Source organism: Mustela lutreola, chromosome 11, assembly GCF_030435805.1.
Source record: "Mustela lutreola isolate mMusLut2 chromosome 11, mMusLut2.pri, whole genome shotgun sequence".
In the NCBI taxonomy this organism is placed as follows: Eukaryota; Metazoa; Chordata; class Mammalia; order Carnivora; family Mustelidae; genus Mustela; species Mustela lutreola.
This window is the reverse complement of record NC_081300.1, coordinates 86,087,066-86,099,484: the sequence shown is the minus strand read 5'-3', so window position 1 is coordinate 86,099,484 and position 12,419 is coordinate 86,087,066. Positions and strand designations below refer to the sequence as shown.

At 48.6% G+C, this 12,419-nt stretch overlaps 1 protein-coding gene across 2 annotated transcripts; it reads right to left on the bottom strand.

Moving 5' to 3' along the window:
* Positions 1-861: 861 nt before the first annotated feature.
* C11H12orf43 (chromosome 11 C12orf43 homolog) lies at positions 862-11,846 on the bottom strand. 2 transcript variants are annotated; one of them, XM_059139366.1, is made up of 6 exons: positions 11,663-11,846; positions 5,865-5,907; positions 5,580-5,678; positions 3,018-3,091; positions 2,390-2,480; positions 862-1,900 (listed from the first exon to the last, which is right to left on the bottom strand). In XM_059139366.1, exons 1-6 carry the CDS (start codon positions 11,808-11,810, stop codon positions 1,546-1,548), a joined length of 810 nt encoding a protein of 269 aa, XP_058995349.1. In that variant the 5' UTR covers positions 11,811-11,846; the 3' UTR covers positions 862-1,545. The 2 variants fall into 2 exon arrangements, with proteins under 2 accessions (XP_058995349.1, XP_058995350.1); XM_059139367.1 differs by having other exon boundaries at positions 862-1,897.
* Between the last annotated feature and the right edge of the window lie 573 nt (positions 11,847-12,419).

Below are 12,419 nucleotides of genomic sequence, written 5' to 3'. Positions count from 1 at the left end.
ACCATCCCTCTCCCTGGCCTCCAAGATAGCCAGTTTTCTTGGCTGTTCTTTCCCTTGGGTATTACACCTTCTAATGCCAGCCTGGCATCTTGCCTCTATGGGAAAGTCCCCCTCCGGGTTAGGAAGTCATCCCTGCCCCATGGGAGCCTTGCGATTGCGCCTGGTGCGGTCAGGATTCTGGTCTGTGGGGCCCTGCAGCACCTCCCTGGTTTGGGGGAGAAGCCGCTAAGCTCGGAGGGCACCAACGCCTGAGCACGTGGCAGAGCTGAGGTGCCCAGAGGGAGGAGGGGAAGGTCTAGGCAGTTCACAGCCACACCCAGGAGCCTGAGGTCCCGAGTGCCACCAGGAGAGGCAAGGCAGCTGTGTAAACCCAGGGCCCCATGACCCCCTCCCCCTGGGGCTGCCACCCCTCACCTGGCCTTGCAGATAGCTCCCACCCTGGGACTGAGGACAGGGCCAGGGAAGAACCAGTGCCCCCTGCACCTTGCAGCTAGCTAAGGGCGAACCTGTACATTTATTTAACTTTTAGTAAAGGAAATGAGGAACGGAGTAGAGGAAATGAGTACCGGAAACTTCTTGCTTGTCCACACATTGCCCACATAGGGTTGGGCGGGCAGAGGGAGGTGGAGGTGGGCCAGGGGCCTGAGGGGAGATGGGTCAGCGCACACACTCTCATGTCCCACCTCTGTCTCGCTCTGCGGAAGCTTAAAGGCAAGGCCAGAATTTCACCTTAACCCTGGGCTGCTCCTCTTCCCTGTGGAACACTCCTGGTGTGTGAAATCCCACTTACGAGTGCTGTGATACTTCCTGAAGTCTTGAGGCTAGGGTGCGGGGACACATCTTGGGGTATAGGCAGGAGGATTCTACCTGAGTGATGTTTATTAAAACTGTCTCATCAAGATTCAGCATCGATACACAGGCAGAACCCCAACTATTTTGTTAAGTTTGGGGGTCTCTTGACAATTTATTTTCAATCATCTGGTTGGCTCAGACACATGATCATGCATGGTACATTCACAAACGTGGAGGAAAAAAATTCTGGAAACCTAGTGGGGGAGAAAATCTCTCAGACAATGTTGTATAAAGTCTGTGTGGCCTGGAGGCAGAAAAAACTCCTTCTGGGCCGAGCCGCCCTTCCCTCAGTTTCTTATGGTTTTCTGCCACACCAGGTTGAGAAGGTGGAAGGAAAGGAAAAGCTCTCCCTTCACTCACTCTCCTCAGACAGTACAGGGAAGAAAAGCTTTACCACCTGGTCAACAATCTTGAATAGGTGGATGGCTCCTTTTTCCTGAAGCCATGGAATGTTCTGGTACCACAGGTCTGCCCCATCCCCCAGGGGGAGCACCAATGGGCAGGCCTTAATTAGGCTTCTCACTCTACAGCTGTCTTTGTCCCGACCCTTGGGCAAGCCCCAATCATGGTCCAGGTATGGACTTCCTATCCAAGTTCTTGGACTTGGAAAGGGAGATGGGGCTTGGAAATGACTTGTCCCCAAAGGGCACCTTGTCCTCCAGACTGGCTGAGCCTTGGGCCCATATGCCAAGGTCAGTTTGCAGGCGTGGCCACTGTACTCTTTGTTGATGGGAATGGGGAAGCCTCACTGGTCTTCTTGGCTTTTTTCTTCCTTCTCTTCTTTTTGGTCCCAAGTGATGGCTGGTCTCCATTGAGCTTGGGTGACTGCTTTTCCTGCTTCCTAACTGCAGTTTCGCTTATGACGGCGGCGGCAGCGTCCAAGTTGGCACTGGCCTCCTTCTTGGCTTTCTTTTTAAACTTCTTTTTCTTTTTCTTTGCCTCTCCGTCCACTCTTAGAGGGCCATGGATAGCAGATTCCTGGAGGATGTCGGAGGCCGACACAGCTGCCTCCCGGCACCGCTGCCATTCCTCCTCGCTGTCCTCACTGCTACAAGGGAAGAGCACAGAGTGGGCACAGGGCCCGGAGCTGCCCCTTACAGCCCTCTGTTTCAGCCACAGGGAAGAGGTCACAGTGGGAGGTGGCTAGAGAACTCCGGCCTCAGAGTGAGGCTTACCTAGGTTCCAGCCCTGGCTTTTCTGCTTCCCAGCTGTGTAACCTCAATAAGTGACTTCACCTCTTCGACCCTCAGTGTCTTCATCTACAAAATGAGGATCTTACCAGAGCCCAGGCCTCACAGGGATGCCCCAGGAGTGAGGTGTCTGGCAGTTGATGATGCCCAAGAAGCAGTAAAACTCCAAAGCCAATGCCCAACAGAACCTCTTCCCCCTCGCCCTGATGGCACCATTTCTCTAGCTACCTGACAGGTTCCTTCTTGGCCTGGATCTGATCAGATTCTGCTTGGCTATTCCAGAGGACTGGCAAACACAGACAATGGGCAGAAAGAGGGGAACACGAGGAGAGGGTATGAGACCTCACCTGGAGCCAGAATGTAATCGCTTTCGTCCAGGCTGGGGAGCAGCTTTCTTCTCGAAGCCTCCCGGGATGGATGTGAAGAAGAGGCGGAAGCCTAAAATCCAAACGGGTGGGGTCAGCACTGCCAGGGGCCCTCCTCCTAGGGGCCAACGCTGCCCCGCCCAGTCCTCAGGGAGCTCCGAGTCCAGAGGCAGAGACCCAGGAATCAGTGTTGGTTGGTGACAAAAAGGTGTCTTGTGGAGAGGCACGCATGATGCCTGCCAGAGTCAGGGGACGCCAGCTGCCCCAACAGGTCAGCAAGCCCTAAGGGGAACTGGAAACCTGCAGGTGAACCTTCTGCCTCAGGAAGCTTCCGCAGTGGCAAGTGGGCTGGGCACAGGACAGACAGACTCGGCCAGGGACAGCTGGGGAGTACGGTTGGTAAGAGGCCCCCGCTCGGGCTTTGACACCTTCATCTCTCAGAACCTCAGCTTCCCCTATGGCTTCCCTTGTAAACAGGGAAAGCATCAACGAGCCTATTTCAGAGAGGGCTGTGTGGATCAGAGAGTGTATGGAAACAGTTTGCCAGCTGGGACACACATCGGGGGTGTGTAAGGAAACAACACCAGGTGCTAACAGTATGACTGCTCACCGTCGTCCTCTGCGGGGACTTGCTGCACCTTAGGCTTTGCTGGCTCCTCCACTACTTCTGAGATGGTAATCGAACTATGGAAGGAGGAAATGGTTGATTTAGGATGAGGTCTGGAGTAATAGGGAAAAAATAAAAAAAAAAAAACTAAAACAATTTTTTTTTAAGTAGAAGGGACAGGGGAATATGATGTTAAATGCTACAGCAGCAAGCATGCGGGCCTGATTAAGGGCAGTAACACCTATAGACGTAACATGGTGAACGCTCCCCTTTCGGGGCAAATGGCAGCCCTTCCTTTGTTTGAATCCCACTCTATTCCAGAAAGTGCTGAAGAAGTTTTAAAGATACCCACAGTATAACAAAATTCAATTTCAAATAGAACAAAGCAAAAACAGGCCAGGAGGGACCGACAATGCTGGAGAGAGGGGGCATGGTTTGCTTTGAGCTTCCTGGAAGCAAGCATGAAAAGGGAAATAAGACCAATCTGGAGAATGGTTCAGAGGTCAGCCTCTAGAACAGGGCAGCCCTGTTTTTTCCTTTCTTAATTTTTAATTTTTTAAAAAAATTTGAGTTAATCATGGGTTGACATACAGCTGTTGAAATAAAACAGAGATCCCATATACCCTTCCCTTTCCTCCCTATGGTAACATGTGCATAACTAGAGTACAGGTTCCAACCAGGAAACGGACACTGATACAACCCACTGACTCTATTTACACTTCAGAGACCTGGCTTTGAATCCTGGCTTTGTTGCTTTCCTGTGGTGTCCCCTCCGGCAACTGACTTCATCTCTCTGAGCCTCTGTTACTTACCTGCCACACGGAGAATAGTAACCCTACATCTTAGAGTTGTCATGGGATGAAATAATAGTGGATATCAAGCACTTAGCATAGAGCTTGGCCACAAGTAGGTGCTCAGTAAATGGTAGCTCTGATGATGATGAAGATGGTCCCTGACATCAAGATGAGCAGGAAGAAGTACTGAGATCAGGAAGCATCGTTCTGGTTAGTGCTGATGAGGTCACCGTGCACGGCAGAGAACAACACTCGCACAATGTCTTGGCGGCGAACACAGGAACGTACTGGGTACATTCTCCTGACTGTTTCTTCCCTATATGCCAAAGGCATCCCTTGGAGCACCATGCAGGAAAGCAGGGAGCAGGCACAGAGCCGCTGCTGCCCAGGTGCCTAACTCTGACTCAAGCATCTGACACAGTGGTTCAATGTCAGTCTGCAGGGGACATGAGAATGCTATTAGGACATAGTAGGTCAAGGCCAGGGATGCTGCTCACTGCTCTACGAGGCACAGGGTGGTTCCCCACAGGCAAGAAAGATCCAGTCCAGGAGTCTAAAATGTCAGGAGTGACAAGGCTGAGGAACCTCGATCTAACACAAGGAACCAATTAGAGTATCATTTAAGTCTCTTTTCAGAGAGATGCAGAAACACCACAGGGAGCATGTTGACTGTGGTTGACCTGTATCCTGCGTGATTTCCACCTGGGGAAACATCCGATGTGAATCACCATAATGCCAGCCAGGCCTTGTTCACCCCAAAGCCAAAGGGTCATGAAGAAAAACTGCTCCCGTGTGTTGAAATGCCACTGGACCTCCCCACGTGTGTTCACCACATTCTCGAGTTGGGGGACTGGTACTGACGCTGCGGTGGCTCAGGCTGCGAAGGTCTGGCCCAACATTCTGTCAGTCTCAGAAGAGCAGCTGGGTTTATACTTTGGGAGGACACATTTGTCTTTTTGATAAATTGAAGGACGATGGCCTGAACATCTTCATCTCCCTTTGAAAAATCTGGTGGGGCTCTGCCAATTAGGAACGGATGTAGACCAGCTTATCCGGAAATGTGTTCCATGCTACACTTATCAGTCTTCCCTGAAACAAAGTCACTGTGGCCAGATGAGTTTGGGGAAACTGCCAGGCCAAGCAAAACCACACAAGTCTCTTGACTGTAGGATTCTCAAAGCCTTGAATATCCCATTATGAATCTTAAGTCTCCAAGGGCATAAGGAGGTACACAGATTGCAGTGTTTCCCAACTTCTTTGCTGTTGGACCCCTTCTTTTGAGAGCCATGCTTTGGACCTGGCACTGACTTGAGGAACACTGACTGGGATCTGTATGGATCATATTCTCAAATGCAAGACAGAGAACCAGCACGGCACAGGGCATAAAGAAAGTACCCCCAAAATAGTAGTTTTGGCTGTCTCTACCCTCTTGTGGTGAGAATGAGCTCTCGCTTCTTGCGTTCCTCTGACTTTCATGGTAGCCGGATAATGCAGTGCTTAAGAGTATGGCCTTTAGGGCCAAACACACTTGGGTTTGAGTCCCAGCCTGGGCCTTACAGTCTGTGCCTTCAAGCAAATGCTCCTTCTCCCAGAGACCCTGCTTCCTCATCTACAGAATAAGGACAATGATAGGACCTGGTTACGAATGTCACAAGGGGACATATGCCACATGCTTGCCCAGCTCCTGTTTGCACACCCTGAGGTCCTAGCCGATGTGAGCCATCCCTGTTTGTATTAAAGGATGCAGAAGAGAAGGGCCATCTTTGGTTACCTGTCCAGCAGGGCTCCCAGTTTCTTGGCTACGTGGGCTCGGAATTCGGGGGTGGTCTGAAGTTCATTGCCATCTTGTTCATGGTCGTCCACTCTATGCCTACAACACACATGAAAGGACCTCATTTCCCACCAGCTCAGCAGCTGCTCCCTGTCCACGAGGGCAGGGATTCCATGTGTCTTGTTCACCCTGACATCCCAGGGTCTAACCTCACGTCTGGTACATGGCAGGGGACCACTACTTGTTAAAAGGGTGGATTAAATTTGAATACAGTGTGCACAGTACCTGAGGCTCGGCTGGGTGGCTGGCCCCTGATTATTTCCAGCACCTATAGAAATAAGGAAAATTGAGGCATTTATAGAGGAAATGACAATAATACCCATTGGGCATGACTTACATGTATAACACACTGAATGCTCCCAACAACCTTGTTAAAGGAGTTATTATCCATTTGGCAGAAGAGGAAGCAGAGGCAAGGAGATGTAAACTAACTTGGCCAGAGTCAGGCAGCTAGTAAGCAACAGAGTTGGGACAGGATTCAGGTCATCTGACTCCAGAGCCCCCTCTGAACCACCATGCTGAACAATAAAGTCTAAGTGTGTTTGATTCCAGTGTTTACTGCACACCTACTGTGGGCCTGGCTGTGTGCTAAGTGCTGTGGAGGAGAGAGAAGGTAGCTCGGTTACATAGGCTGCGTTTTTCAAGCCAAGATGCTGGGGATGCCTGGTGGTCATTCGCTCAACCAGATCCTGAAGCTCTAATATCACCCAGGTGGTGATGCAGCTGATGAACAATTTAGACACAGATCCCAGCCCTCATGGAACTTCCGTTCTAGTTGGTGGATATGGATGACAAAAACCACACAATTAAAATATGAAATTAGATAATGATAAATCTAGGGGAAAAAACAAAGCAGGGGAAGGATATGGGGGAGGGACAAGTTGGGGGATCATTTTGTAAAGGTGGTCAGGGAGGACTTCATGATAGGTGACACACGAACAGAGTTTTCAGAGACGTGAGGGAGTGAGTCAAGTGCATAACTGGGGAAGAGTCTTCCAGGTAGAGGAAAGAGCACCTGCAAAGGCCCTGAGGCAATACTTCAGAACCAGCCAAGAAGCTGCTGTGGCTGCAGCCCAGTGAGTTGGTGGAGCAGCAGAAATGGGGACCTTGTGGGGGTCAGAACAGGAAGGGCCTGGTGGGCCAGTGTGAGGACCTGGGCTTTGAGGGAGGTAAGGAGCCCCTGGAGGATTCTGAACAGAGGAAGGACGTAAACGGATTTGCAATTTTCCAGCATGTCTCTGGCTGTGGTGTGGATACAGGCCGTGGTGGGGTGAGGGCAGGAGGGGGCCGCGGCAATCAGGGAGAAGGGTTAGGGCTCTGGATGCATGTATTTTGAAGAAGTCAGCAGGATTTTGCTGACAGACTAGATGGTGTGAGAGATGAATGAAAGATGGTTCTCAGGTCTCTGACTTGAATAATGGAACAAAATGTGCTTGTGTCTTTAGGAAGCCAATTGGACAAAATGATCACTTGGTAATTCTGGGCCCCAAGCAAGGCCTCATGGTCTTGAATCAATCCAGGGCATGCAGTTCACGTGTGTTCTGTGTCAAACAAGTTCTGGAGAACAGCCCAGAATGCAGAGTGCCTGATGCTCCTGCAGTTGGGGAACCTGCAAGCCTGGGATGGACCCAGTCCTGCCTTCTGAGCACACACTCACAAGGAGGAGGAGTATTTCATCCGGCATGACTACAGAGCAAGGGCAGTGATGGCTAATGTCCTGGAACAGCAACAGTATGAGGCCTCAGAAGACAGGGTTCAGTTCTGGTTCTTCCACTGTGACTCCGGACATGTTACTTTATTTCCCTGAGCCTTCGTTTTTGTCATCTATAAAATGGGGAGAAGACCACCAATTTCCCATAGTGTGAGGACATAGTAAAGTTTTACACTGTTTCAGAAACTATTTTTTTAATAAAGATTTTGTTTATTTATTTGACAGACAGATCACAAGTAGGCAGAGAGGCAGGCAGAGAGAGAGAGGAGGAAGCAGGCTCCCCGCTGAGCAGAGAGCCAGATGTGGGGCTTGATCCCAGGACCCTGGAATCGTGACCTGAGCCCAAAGCAGAGGTTTTAACCCACTTAGACACCCAGGCACCCCTCGGACACTTTGTCTATCTCCTCCCTGGATTTGTAAGCCGCTGGAGCACATGGTCCACCTCTTGTTATCTTTACATCTCCAGCTCTGGGTGTAGTGCCTTGGTGTGAAAAAAGGTTGCATAAAGTAATCAAAGTGTATGCTGCCCCAAATGTGGTATGTGTGATCATTACTGGGTTAAAGAGCTCATTACTGGATTAAAAAGCTGTATCAGGGGTCACATTAATAACATAGTCACTTTGGGGTGCCTGGGTGGCTCAGTCAGTTAAGTATCCGACTCTATTTCTGCTCATCACAATCTCAGTGTTGTGGAATTGAGCCTGGTGTCAGGCTCTGGGCTGGGTATAGAGCCCATTTAAGATTCTCTCTCTCCCTTTATCTCCCCACCAACTTGTGCGCACACACTCTCTCTTTCTCTTTCAAAAAAAAAAAAAAAAATCTTAATACTACAGTGACCTACATTTCCACATGGTCATGGACCAAAGGGTGGGAGTTTTGCCCACAAGAGGCACTTGTCTGTGGCAGGGAGTGACAAGAACAGCAGTTAATAGCACAGGCTTAGAGTCACAAAGACTCTGCCACCTACGAGCTGGATGACCTTTCTGAGCATTCACTTTCTCATCTGTAAAATGGGGCTAATAATTGCTAGAATGGATTACTGGAAGAATTAAACTAGACAATGAACATGAAGTGTTTAGAACAGGGCACACGGGGCACCTGGGTGGCTCAGTGGGTTAAGTGTTCAACTCTTGATTTTGGCTCAGGTCATGATCTCAGTGTTGTGAGATGTTGGCTTAGCGCGGAGGCTTGCTTGAGTTTCTCTCTTCCTCTGCTCCTTTCCCTCCCCCGTCCCCACACAAGTGCCCTCCTTCCCCCTCTCTCTCAAATAAATAAATAAATAAAATCTTTAAAAATAAAAATGAAAAAAGAACAGGGCACACAGTAAACTCTCAACTCATGGTGGCTACTATTAGAATGGCCCCAGAATGTATGTTAAGTGTTCAGTATTCTTCCTGGCACACAGAAGGTGCTCAATAAGTAACAGGGCTTATTATGAGCAGCTACATCTACTTTGGTTAGCAGAAGGTTTACAATTTCACAAAAGCAGTGAGTCATAAAGCAGATATCTTAGATGCCTCTTTTCCCATGTACACCTCTTCACTAGCTGGTCAAAGCTGTTCATGTTTGAGACTCCCAACAATCCTAGGACTTAGGCATTTCTTTTTTTTTTTTTTTTTTAAGATTTTATTTATTTATTTGATAGACAGAGATCACAAGTAGGCAGAGAGGCAGGCAGAGAGAGAGGAGGAGGAAGCAGGCTCCCTGCTGAGCAGAGAGCCTGATGTGGGGCTCGATCCCAAGAGCTTGAGATCATGACCTAAGCCGAAGGCAGAGGCTTAACCCTCTGAGGCACCCAGGCGCCCCGACTTAGGCATTTCACACATGAGGAAACTGTGGCTCTCAGAAATTATTTTACTTGTCTGGGGTCAGCTTCACAGCTTCACAAAGAAATCCATTCTGTCAAGGCAGAAACAACTGGACTGGAAGTCTGGTTGGATGTCAGTCCCTCACTCATCAGAGAAGTGCCTCTCTGGCAAGTTCATTCATGTAAGAACTATTTTCCTGAACGCTATGCTAAGCCTTGGGGATACCATGGTGAGGGACAGGCCAGATCCCAGCCTTTGTTAAGTTCACGTCACATAACCTCTCACTAAACTATTTGTGGAGCAAGTCGGGCCAGGGTTAACTCACCCACAAATGCTAGGGATGCAGGGATGGAAGGAAAAAGAGATAAGTGGCAAGAGTAGGGGAAAAGGAAGCACCATTTATGAAGGGAATCACACAAGGTATGATGGTGACACTGTGAAGACATATAACCAGCTTTTCTGAAGAGGTGGTTAACTCAGCTATATCACAGGGTAAGCAAGAGTTAAGTAGGAGAGAGAAAGCAGTCCATGTAGAGAAAGCAATCACAAAACTACTACCACTGATTGGGTCTTTAATATGTGCCAAGCATTGTAGAGGTATCATCTCCTTGGGGAGGGGAGGGACCACCATTACCCTTACAAGTGCCTTACAAGTGCCTTGCCCATAGTCTCACTGCTAGTGAATGATGGAGTTGGCAAGGCAGACCTATATGCAGAGCTGAAGAGAAAAGTGCTGAGTTATGATGTCCAGAGATGAGAGGATATAATATGGTTTGGAGTCTACCTATGGGAAATGCAATGTGGCAGGACAGGAGGAAGAGAGAGGCAGGCAGGGAATGGATTGAAGACTACCAAAGGGCTTGTAAGTCCTTTTAAACAAATGTGGGGGTTCTTAACCTTGCTTTGCTATGGCCTGCTTTGGCAGTCTGGTAAAGCCTTGATCCTCCTCAGAATAATGTTTGAAATGCATAAAACACAACACATATGATTACAAAGAAAACCAATGATACAGAAATCCAGTTACCATTATTAGTTAAAAAAATTAATTAAAAAAAATTAGTTAAAAAAAAAATTACGGAGTAAGGGACAGGTGAGGCTAGGTAGGGAGAGACAGGTAGGGGGCTATGTGACCAGGCTCATGCAGGGGACTATGCAACCAGGCTCACAGAAATCCCAGAAGTGGAGAAATGTTATAGATAAGATATTAACCAGAGAGCAGGGAACAAAACAAACCCACCTTGTTTGTAAATATAGACAAGATATTTTCAAAATATTTACAAATCCATCGTTTCCCTTAAATGTTCTACACAAAATATTTACCAATAAAAGCCCTCAGTGGCAACCCATCCCAGATCCCTCTCACTCTAGAAAGATTTCCCCCCTGTTCTCACCTTCCCTTAATAATTCTTCACTTCGGGACGCCTGGGTGGCTCAGGTCATGATCCCAGCATCCTGGGATGGAGTCCCACATCTGGCTCAGGTCATGATCCCAGCATCCTGGGATGGAGTCCCACATCGGGCTCCTTGCTCCGCAGGGAGCCTGCTTCTCCCTCTGACTCTGCCTGCCACTCTCTCTGCCTGTGCTTGCGCGCTCTTTCTCTGACAAATAAATAAAATCTTAAAAAAAAAAAAATAAATAATTCTTCACTTCATTTCACCCTTTGTCTGCCAGAACCATTTTTTGACTTTGTGAGAAAAGAACCCGGCAACATTACTACATGTGCTTCTTTATTAATGCACTGTCTTTATTAAGGCATTAAGTAAGATCTACAGATGGGTCTAAAAATGACTGCAATTTTAAAGCAGGGACGAGTGTAAATTATCTTTTCCTAATATTTTCTTGTGAATACAATGGTGTTTTGATACATATGCATACTGCAATGGGATATGAAAATCTGTGATTTTGTCAGGACAAAGTAACAGGTGTTGCCCAAACGACTGTAGTTGTTTTGCTCACATGCATGACAGAAAGGGATGCTAAATTTCAAATGCAGGTTAATGAAAGTAAAGGTAAAATATTTTTCCGATTCCAACGTCACGGATCTTCTAGATTCTACCCATGACTAGGAATCCCTAAGTTGAAGGGTTTTGGATTTATTCTCAGGGTTGTAGTCACGGTCAGACACGTGTAGGACTAAGCTCGCTGGCAGCGTCAAGGTCTGAGAATGAGCTGGACGCGGGCTTAAGGCTGGAGACCGGTTTACAGAAAGGGGGCTGTTGCAGTCATCTTGGAAGAGGTGGCGGGCTACCAGAGTGCAGCAGTGACGATGGACCAAAGGAAACAGAGTCAAGAGACATTCAGGTGCTTCAGTTTCCCTGACTGGGATAATGAAACAACCCTCCCTCGTGCTGCCCACTCTTTGAATAGGGGTTCCACCCAGTCCCTGAAGCTTTCTCAGGGAGAGAGTGGAGTCCGGATAACACCCTCCTAACCATCTATCCGCTGAGACCCCGGGATAAGATCCCACGCCTTTCCGCCAGACTCCCAGAGCACAGTGTCCTACCGGCTCTTGACTTCTCCGGCCCTCTCTGGTGCAGCTCCAAGCCCCAGGCTGGCATCGCCGCCTCCCGGCACCGTGCCAGTTCCTCCGCATCGCTGCCGCTGCTGTTGCTGCTCTCCAAATCGCTCAGGTTGGCACGGGGCGCCGCCATCTTGAACTACCGCAAAGGATTGTGGGGAGAGCTTCTACTGGCGAACCTTCTCTGCACCCGCAGGAGGGCGGGGGAACGCAAGGTTTTGTGGGGATTGTAGTTCTTCGACGCCGGCCCCCTGGGACACGAACTACCCTGAGAGTTTTCTCAAACGTGAGAGCTAGATGTCCATCCTTTTCTTGATGAGGCAAATGAGATCCACAGAGGAGAAGGAATTGCCCAAGGTCTTACGGGGAGTTAATTACAAAACCAGCATTGGTTCTTAGGCTTTGATCCAATGTAATTTCAATATTATCCATTTATTCCAGTAATTCCCAAATTCTTCTAGGCATCAGAAACACCATAGGGAACTTATTAAAACTCAGATTGTTGTGTCCAACAAAAATTAACCAAAGGAGGGCGCCTGGGTGGCTCATTCAGTTAAGCATCTGCCTTTGGCTCAGGTCATGATCCCAGGGTTCTGGAATGGTGGGCATCTGGTTCCTTGCCCCCAGGGATCCTGCTTCTCCCTCTGCTCTTAGCCCTGCTTGTGCTCTCTCTCTCTCTAATAAATAAACAAAATCTTAATATAATATATATATAAACAAAAAAGGAATCAGGGCAAAGGCG